General features: G+C 46.1%; 1 protein-coding gene across 1 annotated transcript in view; it reads right to left on the bottom strand.

Annotated features, from left to right (window-relative positions):
* Window positions 1-12850: 12850 nt before the first annotated feature.
* Window positions 12851-18671, bottom strand: part of SYCP2L (synaptonemal complex protein 2 like) — a 331807-nt gene continuing 325986 nt past the window's right edge. Inside the window, 1 exon segment of the mRNA XM_030210982.1 lies at window positions 12851-13330. Coding sequence (XP_030066842.1) covers window positions 13262-13330 — 69 coding nt within the window. The 3' untranslated portion in view covers window positions 12851-13261.

Here is an 18671-nt window from a genome sequence, read left to right as displayed (position 1 = left end):
AACAGCACAAAAAGATGATCAGAGGTCCTGAAAGAATTTGTAATTCGCAGATACTGCAACAGAGTCCTGCGCACATCCAAAAGGTGCAACTGGCCAAATGAACCTGGAAACTCCTCCTCAACAAAGGAGGGAAGAAAAACAGGCTGGTTTAGGTGAAACACTGAAACCACCTTAGGCATGAAGGAAGGCACGGTGCGAACCGTGACCCCTGACTCTGAGAATTGCAGAAAAGGGTCTCTACAGGACAGCGCCTGGAGCTCTGACACCCGTCTCGCCGAGGTAATGGCCACTAAAAAGACAGCCTTTAGTGTCACATCTTTCTCTGAAGCACGCCGAAGCGGTTCAAAGGGAGCCCCCTGAAGGGCCTTCAATACTAACCCCAGGTTCCAAGCTGGACAAGGTGCCCGCACAGGAGGATGGAGCCGAAGCACCCCTCTAAGAAACCGTGCCACATCTGGATGAGCAGCTAAGGACATGCCTTCAACCTTGCCACGCAGGGAGGCCAATGCTGCCACTTGCACCCGCAGGGAATTATAGGCCAAGCCTTTGTGTACACCATCCTGCAAAAAGTCCAGAATCGGCGAGACAGGAGCCCACAACGGAGAAAGCGCTCTTGAAACACACCAGACTTCAAACTGGCGCCAAATCCTGGCATAAGCCATAGAAGTGGAGTGCTTACGGGCCTGCAGGAGAGTGGAAATTACCTTATTTGAGTAGCCTTTATCTCTCAATTGCGCCCTCTCAATCGCCATGCCATAAGACCAAAGCGGCAGGCGTCCTCCATGGCCACCGGACCCTGTGACAACAGGTGCGGAAGCAGAGGTAATGGAAAGGGAGCCTCCAACAGCATCTGTCGGAGGTCCGCATACCAAGGCCTCCTGGGCCAATCCGGGGCGATGAGCACCACTTCTCCTGGATGCAGCTGAATCCACAGGAGCACTCGCCCTATCAAGAGCCACGGAGGGAAGACATACAGCAAGCCCAGGGGCCAGGGTTGAGCCAAGGAATCCAACCCGGCAGAGCGAGGATCCCTCCATCTGCTGAAGAAGCAAAGGAATTTGGCATTGGAACTGGTCGCCATAAGATCCATCACTGGCTTGCCCCATTTGGCACATATCTGCAGGAATACATAGTCTGCTAATTCCCACTCTGCTGGATCGATCTGATGCCTGCTTAGATAGTCGGCTTGCACGTTGCTCTGACCGGCAATGTGAGCTGCTGACAGGGACTGTAGATGCAGCTCGGCCCAGTGGCAAATTTGTTCGGCCTGTGCAGCTAGAGCTCTGCACTAAGTGCCACATTTTACCATTAGTAAAAGGACCCTTTAGACTTGGCTGGAGGGAGGTGAACATTTTAAAGGAGAGAACCTTTTTTTTTTTTCCATTTTGTATTTTGGAGGTTTTGTGTTGCATTAAAAAAATACCAATGAAATAAAACAAAAATAAATCAAATTGAAAACCTAAATAAAATGGAAATCAGTTGAGTGGACAAACCTTCTTTGTAATATAGGGACTCTTTTACTAAGCACTAATTTACACCTAATGCAGTTTAACATGGTGTACCATGGGATGTGCTCAGGCATCCTGTGGTAACTGCCAAATGTAGGCTTGCTAGCTGTGTGCTAAAATATATATATTTTTGAGGGAGCATGTCAGAGGATGGAGAGTGATCATTCCTGTACTAAATAGCACATCTATATTAGCATATGCTACCTGGTTAGCACAGGAATACCATGTGAGCCCTTACTGCCTACAAAACATGTGGCAGTAAGTGCTCATGCAGTAATTTAAAAAAATGGCCACATGCTAATGGCAACATTAGTGAATGGCTATAATATAGGATGACAGAAAAAGACCAAATTGGCTTATCCAGTTTGCCTAGCTAAGGGGCCCTTTTACTAAAGGGTTGCCACATGGCAACTCAAACTACCGTCAGCCCAACATGGGTGCCGGCAGTAGTTCCACCCCTAGCGCATGCCATTTCCGGCACTAGTGGAAATATTTAAAAATATTTCCACAGGGGTTACATGGCAGTAATCGAGCAGCATTGTGCACTGCCTGGTTACTGCTGGATTAGAGTGGGAAGCCCTTGCCACCACCTCAATGGGTGGTGGTAAGTGCTCCCCCCAAAATGACCATACAGCACGTGCTCCCCCCAAAATGACCATACAGCACATGTGAACTTACTGCATGGCTATGTCATTTTTTGGCCCTTTTACCTACTGCAGTAAAAGGAACCTAACGAGCAGCAACAAAAATGGCCGCCACCTCTAGCACAAGGCCCCTAAGATTCATTCACTTGAGATAAAAAAAAAAAAAAAATTCCCAAAAGCAACCAATCTCTCCCTCCATCTTGTCTTTTACCTGACTTCAACCCTTTCGTCACCACCGTCCTCCATACGTATCACGAGCATGCTTGGCAAGATAAGAATGTGTACTATAAGCACTGCTTTCTTTAATCATCATAATTTAAAATGCAACAGTTACTGAAAAGTGGATGAAACACATTAAATTTGTACAAGAATTCTTTCCATGGCTGTCACTTTTTTTTTTACTTAACAGATAGAACTTGGTATTTGTACAAGAATTCTTTCCATGGCTGTCACTTTTTTTTTACTTAACAGATAGAACTTGGTTTCAGGATAAAAAGTTATAAAATCTCTGGGGCAAATTCCTTTTTTTTTTAGGTCTTTGGATTTCATGAATAATGACCCATATCAAACGTGAGACAAGTGGATCAGGAAATTTAATTTGACTTGTTTAACCCTGTTCTGAGTAAGCAAGGTCGGTAAGGCCTCTAACTTTGTCAGAACTCAGCAGATTGAATGCCTTTACATGGCAAGAGTGATTTCATGTGCTGTCTATTCCATCTCAACATTTGCCCTAGAAATGGCAAGGTTTCATTTAATACCACTGATCTCCACACAGAAAAGAAGCATTGAAGGATTTTGAAAAGAATTTTTGTGCAACTCATGCTTGAATAATTACAGTCTCTATGTGCCTGACTTGGCTTCTGTAAATTTCTTATTAATGAATCAGACAAATTTAATCCATATATATATTTCATACAGTGTAAACTGGTAAGGAGATACTGATTTTTAATTAGTTCAGAGAAAAATACAAACATTTAAAAAGGGCTCCTGTATTAAAGTGCATGTATTTTTTTATGTGCTGAAAACTTATATTGCAGATGTAAACAAAATGTACAATATTGATTTCCAAGACCAATGAACTGCAACAATGTTTCCCAACACTGTCTCGGAGGCACACCTAACCAGCTTTATTTTCAGCACAGGCATTAAAAATATGCAAGACATATTTGCGTATACTGGAGGCCTCAATGCAAGCAAATTTCTCTCATACATATTCACTGTAGCAATCTTGAAAATTCAACTAGATAGGTATATCTCTAACAGAGGGGAAGAAACATTGCACTGTAGAATAAAAGAGGCTGCAAAACTGAAGTAGGTCAGTTAGCAGGGATGGACACAGAGCTTATCTTGACCTCTTTCATCTGAAAAGATAATTTAGTCTTAAGATCTCCCCTGTCACCACATTTTTACATATCTCTTATGCTGCCCCACCAAAAAAAATCACACAACCCACAAAGAACCAAGGGGCCCTTTTACTAAAGTGAAGTAGGCTCTACGCACGTGCAGCGTGTGCCCAAATGAGACTACCACCTCTTAAGGGTAATTGGCGTATGCTCATAATGCATGGGTGAATTATTTATTTATTTCCTCATATGTGCTGGTTCCAGCTGTAATCAGCACTTGGTACACGCCGACCGGTCACCACGTGTGTAGCATGTGAGCCTTTACTGCTAGATCAATGGGTGGCGTTAAGGACTCAGGCCAGTTTTGGGCCCACGCTGGTTTCATTTTTACCACAGGCCCTTTTCTCGTCCCATCAAAAAAAAACCCTTTTTTGTAAATGCGGTAAAAACTGGCCTGGTGTGAGCCCAATACACGCGCCTACACTACCACAGGCCACCTTTTACCGTAGCTTAGTAAAAGGGCTCCTCAGTTTTCTGAAGGACCATTAGGACTGCCAACACTCTGTACAACAAAATGCAAATCTTTAATTCATGTATTCTTGTTTTCTTTATAACACATTTTAGATGTGATCAATGATAGCTTGTTTTAAGTATAAGATTGCCTTACTGTGGCAAGAGTGTGTCTGGCAGTTTAATTAGAATAAACTTGATCCACATCGTGGGCGTAGCCATGGGTGGGTCTGGGTGGGCCTAGGCCCACCCAGTTTGGGTTGAGGCCCACCCAGCAGTGGAGCACCTTTGTCAGAAGTACGCCTGTTCTTCTTCCAGACGAGCCAAGAAACCTAAGACAGCAGACCCCGCCCCCCTGCACTTGTCCCTCGCCCTCCAATTGGTGCAGCGAGCAGCCTATGCTAATACGCTCGGACCTTCTTGCACCTGCCCGGTGGCAGTGTCACGAGCTGCTCTCAGACTCAGCGCATAGCGGAATGTGAAGCAGTGCCGACGAGGCGCGTGCTGCCCCGGAGCAAAGGATGCCCCACTCTTTCCTGGTGAAGAAGCCGGCGAGGAGCCACTGGGTCCCCAACTATGGTCGGCTGGAAACCGAGAAAGGTAAACGGAGGGAGAGTCACAAAGTCGGGCTGAGCAGCTGCAGCCTCTCCCCAGGAGCCTCCTTAGCGTTTCTCAAGGGGGCGGGAGAGGAGCTCGGGCTTGTCTGGCAAAACTGTGGGAACTTTTCTCCCTCTTGGGAGCCAACTTTTCAGAATGATTGGGGGGTGCTAAGCCCTGTGGAAATAACCCCCTCCTTGGACACATACAAGGAACTTTCTCAGCAACACCAACCCCCCCACCTCATGCATATGCTTGTCTTTTGCGTATACCTGAAAACTAAGCATGTGGAAGCATGTGGAAAGTGCTGCTGGCTGTTAGCTCTCATTTTTGTGCATGAAGAGTGCAGTTCTTTTATGTGTATGCTTCATTTTTCTAAATGACTCTCACCATAAAGTTGGATTTACAGTAAAGTCTTGATTAGCCAATCTAAACAAGACCAACCCATTGCCAGCTAAATGAAAAGTCACATAATACGGAAAACAATGGTAACCCTTTAAACAATGCAGAAACAAAAGCAGTAAAAATAGGAACCCAGCTTACAACGATGGTAAAAATAGAGTCTCCGGTTCGGAAAACGGAAAGAGAAGCCGAGCAACGTCACCGGGGGGGGGGGGGGGGGGGGGGGGGGGGGGAATCCGTCGGATATGCCAGATGGTCGGATCAGTGAAGGTCAGATAATCAAGACTGTACTGTAATTATGGAATACATGGCAACAGTAATTTTTAAATTTAGCAGTATCTTTTTTTTTTAATCTCGTTATTCAAGTTTTATATTATACACTAAATATGTGACAATACAAGCAATCTAAAAGAAAAATCTTAAAGGAAATATTCAAAAAGTAAATACAAGAGTAATTACCAAAACAGAAATATTTTTGTTATTAACCACTATAAATTAGGCAAATTGATCCAAGTAAATGAAAAATATTTATAGTAATTGGAAATAAAAATTAATGTTAATGTATCCCAGGTAGGGTCCCCCCTAGCAATCAAACAGTGCACATCTGTGATTAGACAATTACATTTAGCTCTTCTTTAGTTACCAAAAATTCTTCTAAATGTTTGGGATAAAAAAATTGAAATTGTTTTGATTGAAACATTATACGGCATATACATGGAAATTTTAATATAAAATCAGCACCTATAGCTATTATCCTTGAGCGCAGAGCTAAAAAAGCTTTCCGCTTTTTTTTTTTTTTTTAGTTTCTCTGGCCAAGTCAGGATAAACTCTTATTTTAGATCCCAAAAATAAAGAATCCAAATGGCGAAAGGAAAGTTTAATGACTGCATCTCTGTCCATCTCTAAGGCAAAAGAAACCAACAAAGTGGTTCTTTAAGTTTTTACCTCCAAAGAGGATTCCAGAAATGAAGTGAGGTTCATTGCTTCTCCTACTAGTAATTGCGCTGCTCCAGTTGGAGTTTTAACATTACTCTGTAAATATACTGCCCTAGCTATAGGAGGCAATAAATCCCCTGACATTCCTAGTATTTCAATCAAATATTTTTTAACCATTTGTATCGGGGTGATCAGTGGGGATCTAGGAAAGTTTGTCAGTCCCAAATTAAGTCTTTTTGATTGATTTTCTAAATATTCTAACCAACGAAAGGTAAAGTTTTTTTCCCTAATTGAGACTTGTCCCAATAATTCCAGATTTGGAATTCTCCCTTCTAAAGATTTCACTTCAGAAGATTGTTGAGCCATAGCCTGAGCCTGGATAAGAGCAGCTTCAGAAAGAACTTTAATTTCAGAGGAATTCTTTTTAGTCAAAGCTTGTAAAGAAGACTATATGCTAAAAGTCAAGTCCCAGAGTGACTCCAATGTCACTACGGCCAGCTTTTCCATAATCCCCACAGAAAAATCAGGAAGGGGCGCTTTAATAGATTGTTCCAAATTACTCACTATTTGTGAGAGCAGAATTTGTGCTGCCGATCTTTCTCTCAATCCAGTATTGCTAGTTGTCTCTCCCAGCATGTGCAGATTCCCTCCCTACACTACCTGATCCCCAGCATTCGGAGTCTGGGCTGCAGGATACGTCTCCACACTGCTGCTTCCTGGTTGTGAAGGCGCCGCATGTTGGACGGGGCTCAAAGAAACCCCATCGACACTGCTGGGCAGCGAGGACTCACTGACTCCGACTGCAGGGGAAGAAGCTTGTCTGGGACCAGGCACTATACTGAACCGATCCAGTGTCATCTGTTGTTGGAGGTGGGTCCCGGTAGGGGTTGAGGGATATTCCCGTACCTTCCCTCTCCTTTTCCCCATTTCACGGTATTCAGGAGGCTTTGTCAACAGTGCCTGGAGCAGAAATTCGGATGCATCTGGTTTCATTAAACTTCACGCTGCCATCTTGGATCTGCCACCATCCAAACCTTTTTTAAACCCCGCTAAGCTAACTGCTTTTACCACATTCTCTGGCAATGACTTCCACAGTTTAATTACATGTTGAGTGAAGAAATATTTTCTCCAGTTTTAAATTTACTACTTAGTAGTGTCATTGTGTGCCCCCTAGTCCTAGTATTTTTCGAAAGAGTATACATCTACCCATTCCACTCCACTCAGTATTATTTTATAGACTTTTATTATAGCTCCCCCTCAGCCATTTCCCTTAGCTCACACCTTTCTCAGTAGTAGTTCACAGCATGTTACATTCAGGTATAGTAGCTATTTCCTTGTCCCCAGAGTGCTCACAGTCTAATTTTGTACCTGAGACAATGGAGGGTTAAGGGGATCTTTTACTAAAGCATAGCTCAAGTTATCTACAGCAAGAATAAAATGGGCCCTGTTGCAGATAACTCAAGCTAAGCTTTAGTAAAAGACCCCCTAAGTGACTTGCCTTAGTTCTCAAGGAGCAGCAGTAGGATCTGATCCCTGACTTTGCTGCTGGCTGGTCTGGTACTCTAACCAGTAGGCTACTCCAAATTATCTACTCATGGTACAGCTAAATGTTCACCTAATTTTGTGTGATCCAGATTTCTGGTTATGTGAAGGACACACATGCATATGTATCAAACATCTGGTAACGGCAACATTAAAACCATTCCATAAATTTGGCACCATAGCAATTGTTAAGGTAAGTTTCAGATTTTTTGAGGTGTGAGTTTTGTGTGTTGTCCCAGGGTTTTATCACCTGTAGCTTGTACTAGTCTGCGCTTGGATGCCATTCTCTAAACAACTTATGAAATTTTATACAATATTATAGAAAAAATGAATCGGAATTAGAGAGGTTGGCCGTGTTGCAGGTTTCCACTGGGGACTGATTGATCTGGGGTAACACACACGCAGTTCAGACCAACTGCAGAAACCTCAATGTCCAAGGGTTGGGAGTCACTAATATATGTCCAAGCATCTGAGTCTTGGTCCTACTGTTCGTTGACAGGACTATCGGTGTCAGGAGTGAGACAAAGTTTCCTGCAAGAGTCACCCCAGTTCAAAATCTCACCCTTTCCCCAATCTAAGGTTATGCCCAATACAATGGGTTGCACGGCTGACTGAAGGACGTAGAGGGAGATGTCCTCTCGGTGATCGCCAATACATAAGCTCACCAGAACCGTTTGGGTGCTGAAATACCCCTGGACGTACCCATAAACTGAAAAAAGCGGAATAGTCTTAGGTAATTTTTGTGTAGGAAGGTTAAGCTGTTGAACTAGAGACTCGGTTATAAAATTCCCACCAGCTCCAGAGTCCAAAAAAACTTCAGTCGGCTCCTTTCTGTAACATCGATCCAACACTGCTGGTACTAGAAATTGGGTCCGATGAAAATTAGACGGTTGGCTGGTTATAGTGCCTGCCATCAGACCCTGATCCAAGGACCCAGGTTTAAGTGGACACCTGGCCGCGTAGTGACCAATCTCACCACAATACAGGCAAAGGTTCAGGGTCCAACGCCTTTGTTTCTCTTGCGTTGTAAGTGAATTATGGCCAAGTTGCATGGGTTCAGCGGGTGATTGCGGAGCGGCCTCCTGTGGACTAGGCCTCTGTGGCACATACCGGTGACTAGGTATCTTGATAACTACCCTTTCTGAAGAGCGCCATTCGCGGCTACGCTCCTGAAACTGAATATCAATCATAGTACACAGTCCAATCAAGTCATCTAACCTGGGAGGTAGTTCCCGGTCCGCCAACTCATCTTTAATGTGGGGTGCCAGTCCTTGCCAGAAAGTCACGACCAGACTCTCGTTATTTCAGGCCAACTCAGAAGCCAGCGTGCGGAACTTAATAGCACAGTCACCCAGGGTCTGTGTTCTCTGCTTCAAAGCCAATAGCGCCGAAGTAGCAGAGGTAACTTTCCCAGGCTCTTCAAAGACCCGTCTGAACTGAGTCAGGAACCCTTGGAGATCCTGGAGCACGGGATCGTCCTTCTCCCAGAGAGGGGATGCCCAGGCTAGTGGTTGCCCAGAAAGTAAAGACATAATAAACGCTATCCGGGTTCTGTCAGTCGGAAAGTCCCGAGCTTGAAGCTCAAAGAATATAGCACACTGGTTGAGGAAACCCCTACAGTCTTTAGGATTCCCATCATACCTTGGTGGTGACTTCAAATGGATACCTGGCCTTCCCAGGCCTGTCGCTGGTCCTGAGTTGGAATCTGGAGGAGCCACCCCGGGAGATGTCCTAGGTCCTGGGAGGTTAAGGTGCACATATTGGTTTAACCGCTGTACCTGTGCATTCACTTCATTATAGAGTGTATAAAGTGTGCTATCGCACTGGCGGGTGATTCTTCCGAGCTCATGGCCTTGGCAATCTGTCACATTAGTGAGGACACGTGAGCCCTTGGGCCGCTGCCGAGGAGCGGCAGTGGCAGGAGAATCCCCCCCCCAAAAAAACAAGAGACAAGGCAGAACACAGTCTGATACAACCAGGACTGGAGCAGCCGGACTGAAGCTGCAGCTGAAGTAGAGCACGCTGGAACAGGCAGGACAAGACATAGTAGAGGCTTCCAGGAAACCAAACAGAGTCTTAGGCGGGCAGAAAGCAGTAGAAGTAAACCAGGAAACACGCCGCATCTTGGGCAGGCAGCAAGCCGGAGAAGTAGTCAGGATACCAGCAGAAGTCAGGGCAGGCAGCGAACAGAGAGTAGTCAGGATACCAGCAGAAGTCAGGGCAGGCAGCGAACAGAGAGTAGTCAGGATACCAGCAGAAGTCAGGGCAGGCAGCGAACAGAGAGTAGTCAGGATACCAGCAGAAGTCAGGGCAGGCAGCGAGCAGAGAGTAGTCAGGATACCAGCAGAAGTCAGGGCAGGCAGCGAGCAGAGAGTAGTCAGGATACCAGCAGAAGTCAGGGCAGGCAGCGAGCAGAGAGTAGTCAGGATACCAGCAGAAGTCAGGGCAGGCAGCGAGCAGAGAGTAGTCAGGATACCAGCAGAAGTCAGGGCAGGCAGCGAGCAGAGAGTAGTCAGGATACCAGCAGAAGTCAGGGCAGGCAGCGAGCAGAGAGTAGTCAGGATACCAGCAGAAGTCAGGGCAGGCAGCGAACAGAGAGTAGTCAGGATACCAGCAGAAGTCAGGGCAGGCAGCGAACAGAGAGTAGTCAGGATACCAGCAGAAGTCAGGGCAGGCAGCGAACAGAGAGTAGTCAGGATACCAGCAGAAGTCAGGGCAGGCAGCGAGCAGAGAGTAGTCAGGATACCAGCAGAAGTCAGGGCAGGCAGCGAACAGAGAGTAGTCAGGATACCAGCAGAAGTCAGGGCAGGCAGCGAACAGAGAGTAGTCAGGATACCAGCAGAAGTCAGGGCAGGCAGCGAACAGAGAGTAGTCAGGATACCAGCAGAAGTCAGGGCAGGCAGCGAACAGAGAGTAGTCAGGATACCAGCAGAAGTCAGGGCAGGCAGCGAACAGAGAGTAGTCAGGATACCAGCAGAAGTCAGGGCAGGCAGCGAACAGAGAGTAGTCAGGATACCAGCAGAAGTCTGGGCAGGCAGCGAACAGAGAGTAGTCAGGATACCAGCAGAAGTCAGGGCAGGCAGCGAACAGAGAGTAGTCAGGATACCAGCAGAAGTCAGGGCAGGCAGCGAGCAGAGAGTAGTCAGGATACCAGCAGAAGTCAGGGCAGGCAGCGAACAGAGAGTAGTCAGGATACCAGCAGAAGTCAGGGCAGGCAGCGAACAGAGAGTAGTCAGGATACCAGCAGAAGTCAGGGCAGGCAGCGAGCAGAGAGTAGTCAGGATACCAGCAGAAGTCAGGGCAGGCAGCGAACAGAGAGTAGTCAGGATACCAGCAGAAGTCAGGGCAGGCAGCGAACAGAGAGTAGTCAGGATACCAGCAGAAGTCAGGGCAGGCAGCGAGCAGAGAGTAGTCAGGATACTAGCAGAAGACAGCGAGCAGAGAGTAGTCAGGATACCAGCAGAAGACAGCGAGCAGAGTGTAGTCAGGATACCAGCAGAAGTCAGGGCAGGCAGCGAACAGAGAGTAGTCAGGATACCAGCAGAAGTCAGGGCAGGCAGCGAACAGAGAGTAGTCAGGATACCAGCAGAAGTCAGGGCAGGCAGCGAACAGAGAGTAGTCAGGATACCAGCAGAAGTCAGGGCAGGCAGCGAACAGAGAGTAGTCAGGATACCAGCAGAAGTCAGGGCAGGCAGCGAACAGAGAGTAGTCAGGATACCAGCAGAAGTCAGGGCAGGCAGCGAGCAGAGAGTAGTCAGGATACCAGCAGAAGTCAGGGCAGGCAGCGAGCAGAGAGTAGTCAGGATACCAGCAGAAGTCAGGGCAGGCAGCGAGCAGAGAGTAGTCAGGATACCAGCAGAAGTCAGGGCAGGCAGCGAGCAGAGAGTAGTCAGGATACCAACAGAAGTCAGGGCAGGCAGCGAGCAGAGAGTAGTCAGGATACCAGCAGAAGACAGCGAGCAGAGAGTAGTCAGGATACCAGCAGAAGGCAGCGAACAGAGAGTAGTCAGGATACCAGCAGAAGTCAGGGCAGGCAGCGAACAGAGAGTAGTCAGGATACCAGCAGAAGTCAGGGCAGGCAGCGAACAGAGAGTAGTCAGGATACCAGCAGAAGTCAGGGCAGGCAGCGAACAGAGAGTAGTCAGGATACCAGCAGAAGTCAGGGCAGGCAGCGAGCAGAGAGTAGTCAGGATACCAGCAGAAGTCAGGGCAGGCAGCGAACAGAGAGTAGTCAGGATACCAGCAGAAGTCAGGGCAGGCAGCGAGCAGAGAGTAGTCAGGATACCAGCAGAAGTCAGGGCAGGCAGCGAGCAGAGAGTAGTCAGGATACTAGCAGAAGACAGCGAGCAGAGAGTAGTCAGGATACCAGCAGAAGACAGCGAGCAGAGTAGTCAGGATACCAGCAGAAGTCAGGGCAGGCAGCGAGCAAAGAGTAGTCAGGATACTAGCAGAAGACAGCGAGCAGAGAGTAGTCAGGATACCAGCAGAAGTCAGGGCAGACAGCGAGCAGAGAGTAGTCAGGATACTAGCAGAAGACAGCGAGCAGAGAGTAGTCAGGATACCAGCAGAAGTCAGGGCAGACAGCGAGCAGAGAGTAGTCAGGATACCAGCAGAAGTCAGGGCAGACAGCGAGCAGGAGAAGTAAACCAGGGAAATAAGCTGGGCCGGTCCACCACAGGATAAGGAGAGCAGGAAGCACTGCAACAACTCTCACCAACGATAAGCTCATCAGATGACCTCTGCTGCCAAGGCAAAGTAGAAAGTATCCAGGTAGTTTATAAAGGCAACTGACAAGGGAGTTCACCAGGTAAGGGTGCTGCTAAGTTCTAGAAATGTTAAGTAGTAGTAGTAAGTTCCAAAAGTCCCAAGACAGGCTGGAAGATCTGGACCGGACCGACTTCTGGAACATGAGAAACAGCAAATAGACAGTCCATCGCAGACACCAGGTCTGACCACCAGGTAGCGAGATGAATGAGAGCATGAAGCAGGGGCACAACCGTGACAGCAGGTTTATGCTAGTATTCTATAAGAACTTTTATACATTTACTATCTGTGCTAATACAAATTCTTAAACGCTGACACCCTGTTACAGAATTGCCTCCTCTGTGTCTGTGGAAAGAATGCTTGGTAAATAGGGTCCCAAGTGTATCCCTTCCAACTTGTTTAATTTTGAGTATCACTTAGAAATATCATAGTATGTTTTCAAAATTAATACCTTATCTTGCACATTAGTAAACAAGTCCAATGTAATCCTTGACAAAATCCCATCAGAAGTCTTGCTAGAAAGACTGTTTAATTTAGACTTTCTACCAAAACTGAAGTATCTCCAGTCCCATTCATTAAACAAGCTTTATTATGAATATAATAGTAATTAGAAGCCAATCTCTCATCATGCTTGGGGACATTCAGTAACAATAGTATCTGTGAAGACAAAGGGGTTACAGGAAAATTTAAAAATCAAAGATTTCTCCTCTTTTTTTCTGTCTTTTTCCATGCAAAAGTGGGAAAAAAAAATACCACCACATGATTAGAGATCTCTTGGGTAGCAATACTAAAATAAATCAATCTGTTCAGCATTTTTATTTCAGATATTAATTGAAATCCATTCCTGATCAATACAGTTTGGATAATTTCATAGCACTCTAAAAAATACAGTAAATTGCCCATCCTCTTCCTTCCCTCCCCCTTTAAACATAATTGACTATTATCTGATCAGAAGTGGAAAGCCTCAACATTTCTCTTTGCAAGCCTTAGAAAATACATTTCCAGCATATTGTGCCTATGGTGCTTCATGAGATGTGACCAATGCTTCAAAAGTTTCTTCTATATGTTCCAAGACTTTTTCCTCCTGCAGAAAGCAAACACAAAGAAGTTCAAATAAATTCCAGTTTCTTATCACCGATTTCATGATATCATAGATCACAAAATTATGACCTTCAGTTATTAGACATGTTGCTGTAACATTTGTATAAACATGAGATACACAGATTCAAACCCTGGCACAGTTGATTCATATTCCTCCATCACTCTTTGCTATTCCCCTCCCTCCCTCTCTCTTCCAATGGCATGCACAGCAAGCTCAGAATGGCTGGATAGGTACCTCTTCTAAAGTGTACATTCAGTGTTGCGTCTTGGCTGGCTGGCTAGCTGACTGTCTGATAGACTGCCCACCCTTCCCTAAATTAACAGTAGCACAGCTGATTTGCTAACCTTCCAGGCCTAAGGGCACACATCTCTTTGGCATGACTAGGCTCAGCCTCAATGGGCAAATGCTCTGAACCACCACATACTCTCTCATTCCACAACTCCAGCTTTCTATTTGAAAATCAACAAGGAAATTACTATTGTAATCCATGACAAAATTCTTGATATGTTTATAAAGTTTTTTTTTTTTAAGGGGGGAATGCTCTATGTCTGGAAAGTAAAAGATTTGTTCCTGTCTTCTGAGTGGTTTTTAATCAAAGTTTAATTTAATATGAACATTTATATACATTTTAACCAAAAGCCGAAGGCAGATTGCAAAGTTATATCACTATCAAATTCCCAACAAAACATATAGGTAATGTACCTCTTTCCCCATACTATAAATAAGTCATCACTATAATTTCAGCAAGCGCTACAGGACAGGAAGGACATTAACTTCTATAGCAGCATTCAAACCACCATGTTTTTAAGGTGCAACAATGCAGGCCATGTAAAGGCTGTTTCCTCAATTAAGAGATCCGATCCTATGTCTGGTATAGTCTCTCTCTTACATTCTTATAATTGAAACAGATGGTTCAACATTTGTGCCCTTTTGTGTTTGCTGGGGTTTTTTTTAAGGCATTTAAAATAAACTCGGAATGGAAGACATTAATGTGTACTAGTGAAATTTTACACTCTAGGCCTCTACAGATAACAGTAAAAGAACTGCTAAAGATCAGATAGAAAAGATTTCAGCTTGGAACTTTTATCTGGACATCTTGACAGTTTTTTCTTTTTTTGACAGATCCTGAATACTGATCTTGTAAACATTTAGGCAAAGAAGGATCAACTAAGTTCAAGATATGCATTCTCAAGAACATTTAAATTTCTTAGGTGTCAGAGGAGATTAAGGACAGTGGGGGCAACTCTACCAAAGAGGAGGCTATAAGCATAATGGCATTTGAGACCAGAAGAAGAGGAGAGAAATTTGGTGGAATAGATTTGGGAGCTGAAAGAAAAGAAGCCCGAGTTAAGTGTCACCATGGCTTACGATTCAAAGCCCATCAAACTATCGCTGGAGCAGGGAAAAGGTGGGAGCACCTTGATGTCACTAACAAGGAAAAGATATGGTAACAAACAAGTTTAGAGAAACAGAATTTAAATGGCAAACCTGTTCAGCAATAATAAAAGACCTCAGTGCAAATGACATTAAACCAGGTGATCTGCTTTAAGATAGAAAGTTAGTTACACCTCCTCAGCAGTTATAACTACTCTGCTAATGCTCTTGGCCAACATTAGCATGCCTACAGATGTAGCATCCTCATCCCCCTATAAGAACATCAACCCCAAGTATTTTCCCTCCCCTAAGCGAAAACAAAATAAAATAATAAAAAAAGAAGATGATATATCCTAGGATGTTAAGACAACACAAAGAGGCTGATGGTTCCATAGACAGTTCTGTTCCATTAATAATCGGAGTGGCTCCAAAAGACTGGAGAAGAAAATGCCTCCTTTCTTCATAAAGTGGCAATAGTGAAGAGGTTGGTAACTACAGGAAAGATAGTCTAACCTTAGCTAAATTGATGGAAATATTGCTAGATTGACTCATACCGAAAAGGAAATTTTCCCTGATATGATACATCCGCTATGGAAGTGAAGACTGGAAGAGCTTAATTATCTATTCTAAGCATTAAACCTGACTTGGAGGCATGCAAAACTGCTCGAAGGAAGTGCAGCCATGAACAGACAGACAAGGAGACCCGGACTGTAGCAAAAAATGTTTTCACTTCATTAGAGAGCTGCTCCAACAAAGGGGCAGTAGAATGTTTCTCTGCCAAAGAAGGCTAGAAACATCCCCAACTTAACTTGTACCAGGGGTAGCATCTATCCAGGACATGGGCATAGTTTGACTGTTTCATTTGGTGGGGGGGGGGGGGCATTTTATATATATCTCAAACATAAATGGCGAGTGACCGTACTCACTCGCAAATGCGCAGTAGAGACTTCCCTCTCTGTCCCGCCCTCGCGTCAATACGTGATGGGGGTGGCCGCTCCCCCCCTCCACCCGGCCCGAGCACTCTCTTCGGTATTGAACTTACATCGCCGACACGCAGCAGGCAGATCAGCAGAGCTCCCGTCGGCCTTCCTTCCCTGCCTGTGTCCCGCCCTCCATCCATACCCAGCAAATCTCCTCTCTCCCCTGCCCCCTCCATTCATCCATGTCCAGCAATTCTCCTCTCTCCCCTGCCCTCTCCTCCATGTCCTGCTGATCTGCCTGCTGCGTGTCGGCAATGTAAGTTCAATACCGAAGAGAGCGCTTGGGCTGGGTGGAGGGGGGGGCGGCGGCGGCGACTCCGGGGGGGGGGGGGGGGGACCGGTAGCGGCGACCTCGGGGGGGCCTGCAGCAGCGAGGGGGAGCCTTGGAAAATCCCCATACTAGCCCATTTTAACGGGCTCAACGGCTAGTGTATGTGTATATATATATGCAAATGAATATCCTAATATAGAGGAAGGAAGGGAGAAAGAGCTGGCTTTTTTTGGAATATCCATAATGAATATGTATGAGATATCTCATACATATACATTATGGTTATTCCCCAAAAAGCCAGCTCTTTCTCCCTTCCTTCCTCCTTACCCAGCACTCCCTCTTCCTCTCCAGCAGTATTTCCTCATCCCCTTTCCCATACCATGCCAGTGTATACCATAGAAATGCATAAGCGCTAAATGTAGATCCTTCAAGAGGTAGTGTGTCATGATTTAGGCTCCAAAACCCTTTCTAATGTTTTGGTGCCACCTCAGTAAGGCCAACACACAATCTCTCCACTGCAAAACACTATACACAAACTTGTGCAAAAACACACTCATAACCTTACCAAACCATAACAGCACTAATTCCAAGGACAGGACGAGCTACAACCTTATGCATGGAAAGGCAGCATGGTAATTACACTGGGCTCTAAAACACCAGTACACTACCTAATGAAAAAAAAAAACCCAAAACAAACAGGGCTGCAAGTACTACACACTAGCAGAATACTGCACCTTGATCACACATGAAAAACACATGACAACAGATATGATGACATAAGGAACTAGAAATATAAGAAATATGAAGGCAAAATACTGAACTGGAAAGTTACCTCAAGAAGTTAGACTCGGCATGCAGCAATATTAGAAAAATTGAAACTTACATGCAAAATATCACAGATGCACATTTCCAAAAGCTGACGTATTCCAAATTAATAAATTCTGAATAAAATATTTTTTCTACCTTTGTTGTCTGATCATTTAGTTTTTCTATTCGATTTGGTCCCAGTGTCTTCTCTCCATTTGATATTTTTTCACTCACCATGTCCACCATCCTCCTGTGTCCTTATGCGTCCTGTCTACCATCTATAGCCCTGTCCCTATCCTTCCTCGAGTTTCAATATCTGCCCTCAAAGTGTTCCGATCCAGCCCTTAAATTCAGCAGTTTTCCCTCCATCCATATCCAGCATTTCTCCTCTCTCCCTTCCCCTCCATCCGTGTGCATCTCCATCTTTCCTTCCCTCCATCCTTGTCCAACATTTCTCCTCTTCCCTGCCCTCCACTCCATCCATGTCCAGCATTTCTCCTCTCTTCCCTCCCATCCATCCATGTGCATCTCCTTCCTGACTTCCCTGCCCTCTCTCCATCCATCCATGTCCAGCAATTCTCCAGTCTCCCCTGCCCCCTCCATTCATCCATGTCCAGCAATTCTCCTCTCTCCCCTGCCCTCCCCTCCATGTCCAGCGATTTCTCTTCTCCCCCTGCCCTCCCCTCCATCCATGTGCATCTCCTTCCTGTCTACACTCCATCCATCCATGTCCAGCAACTCTCCATTCTCCCCTGCCCTCTCCATCCATCCATATCCAGCAAATTTCCTCTCTCCCCTGCCCCCTCCATTCATCCATGTCCAGCAATTCTCCTCTCTCCCCTGCCCTCCCCTCCATGTCCAGCGATTTCTCTTCTCCCCCTGCCCTCCCCTCCATCCATGTGCATCTCCTTCCTGTCTACACTCCATCCATCCATCCATGTCCAGCAACTCTCCATTCTCCCCTGCCCTCTCCATCCATCCATATCCAGCAAATTTCCTCTCTCCCCTGCCCTCCCCTCCATGTCCAGCAATTTCTCTTCTCTCCCCCTGCCCTCCATTCCACGTCCAGCGATTCTCCTCTACCCTCCCCTCCCATCCAAGTCCAGGGATTCTCCTCTATCCTCCCATCCCATCCATGTCTAACAATTATCCTTTGACCCCCAACCCTCCCATCCATGTCCAGTGACTTCCCAGCTCCCCCTTTTCAGTCCCCGAGTTCTAGTTCCGTCCTCTCCATCCATGTCCAGCAACTCTCCATTCTCCCCTTCCCTCTCCTCCATCCATATCCAGCAAATGTCCTCTCTCCCCTGCCCCCCCATCCATCCATCCAGCAATTCTCACTCTACTGCCCTCCCCTCCATGCCCAGCAATTTCTCTTCTTTCCCCTGCCCTCCATGTCCAGCGTCTTCTCTCCCCTGCCCTCCATGTCCAGTGATTCTCCTCTGCTCCTTCCCTCCATGTCCAGCGATTCTTCTCTGCACCTGCCCTCCCCTCCATATCCAGTGATTTTGCCTCTCTCCCCGACAGCCCTCCTCTCCATTCCTTCCTGCCTCGCCCCGCCCCACCCGCACGTTTAAAACTTTTATTTTCAGCAGCAACAGTGAACAGAACAGCAAGCAGGCTTGCCTCCAGCCTATCCCTTCCCTCACAAACAGTATCCCGCCCTCACGGAAACAAGAAATACATCATCATAAGAATGCAGGACACTGTCTGTGACGGAAGGGAAAGGCTGGAGGTGAGCCCGCTTGCTGTTCTGTTCTTTACTGTCGTTGCTGCTGAAAATAAAAGGTTAAAACACGCGGGGGGGGGGGGGGGGGAGGCAGGAAGGAACGGAGAGGAGGGCTGTCGAGGAGCTGAGTGCGGAAGGAGGGACCAAGAGCATGTTGTGCCT

This window comes from Microcaecilia unicolor, chromosome 1 (assembly GCF_901765095.1).
Source record: "Microcaecilia unicolor chromosome 1, aMicUni1.1, whole genome shotgun sequence".
NCBI classification, from domain to species: Eukaryota; Metazoa; Chordata; class Amphibia; order Gymnophiona; family Siphonopidae; genus Microcaecilia; species Microcaecilia unicolor.
This window is presented reverse-complemented; position numbering and strand designations above follow the sequence as displayed.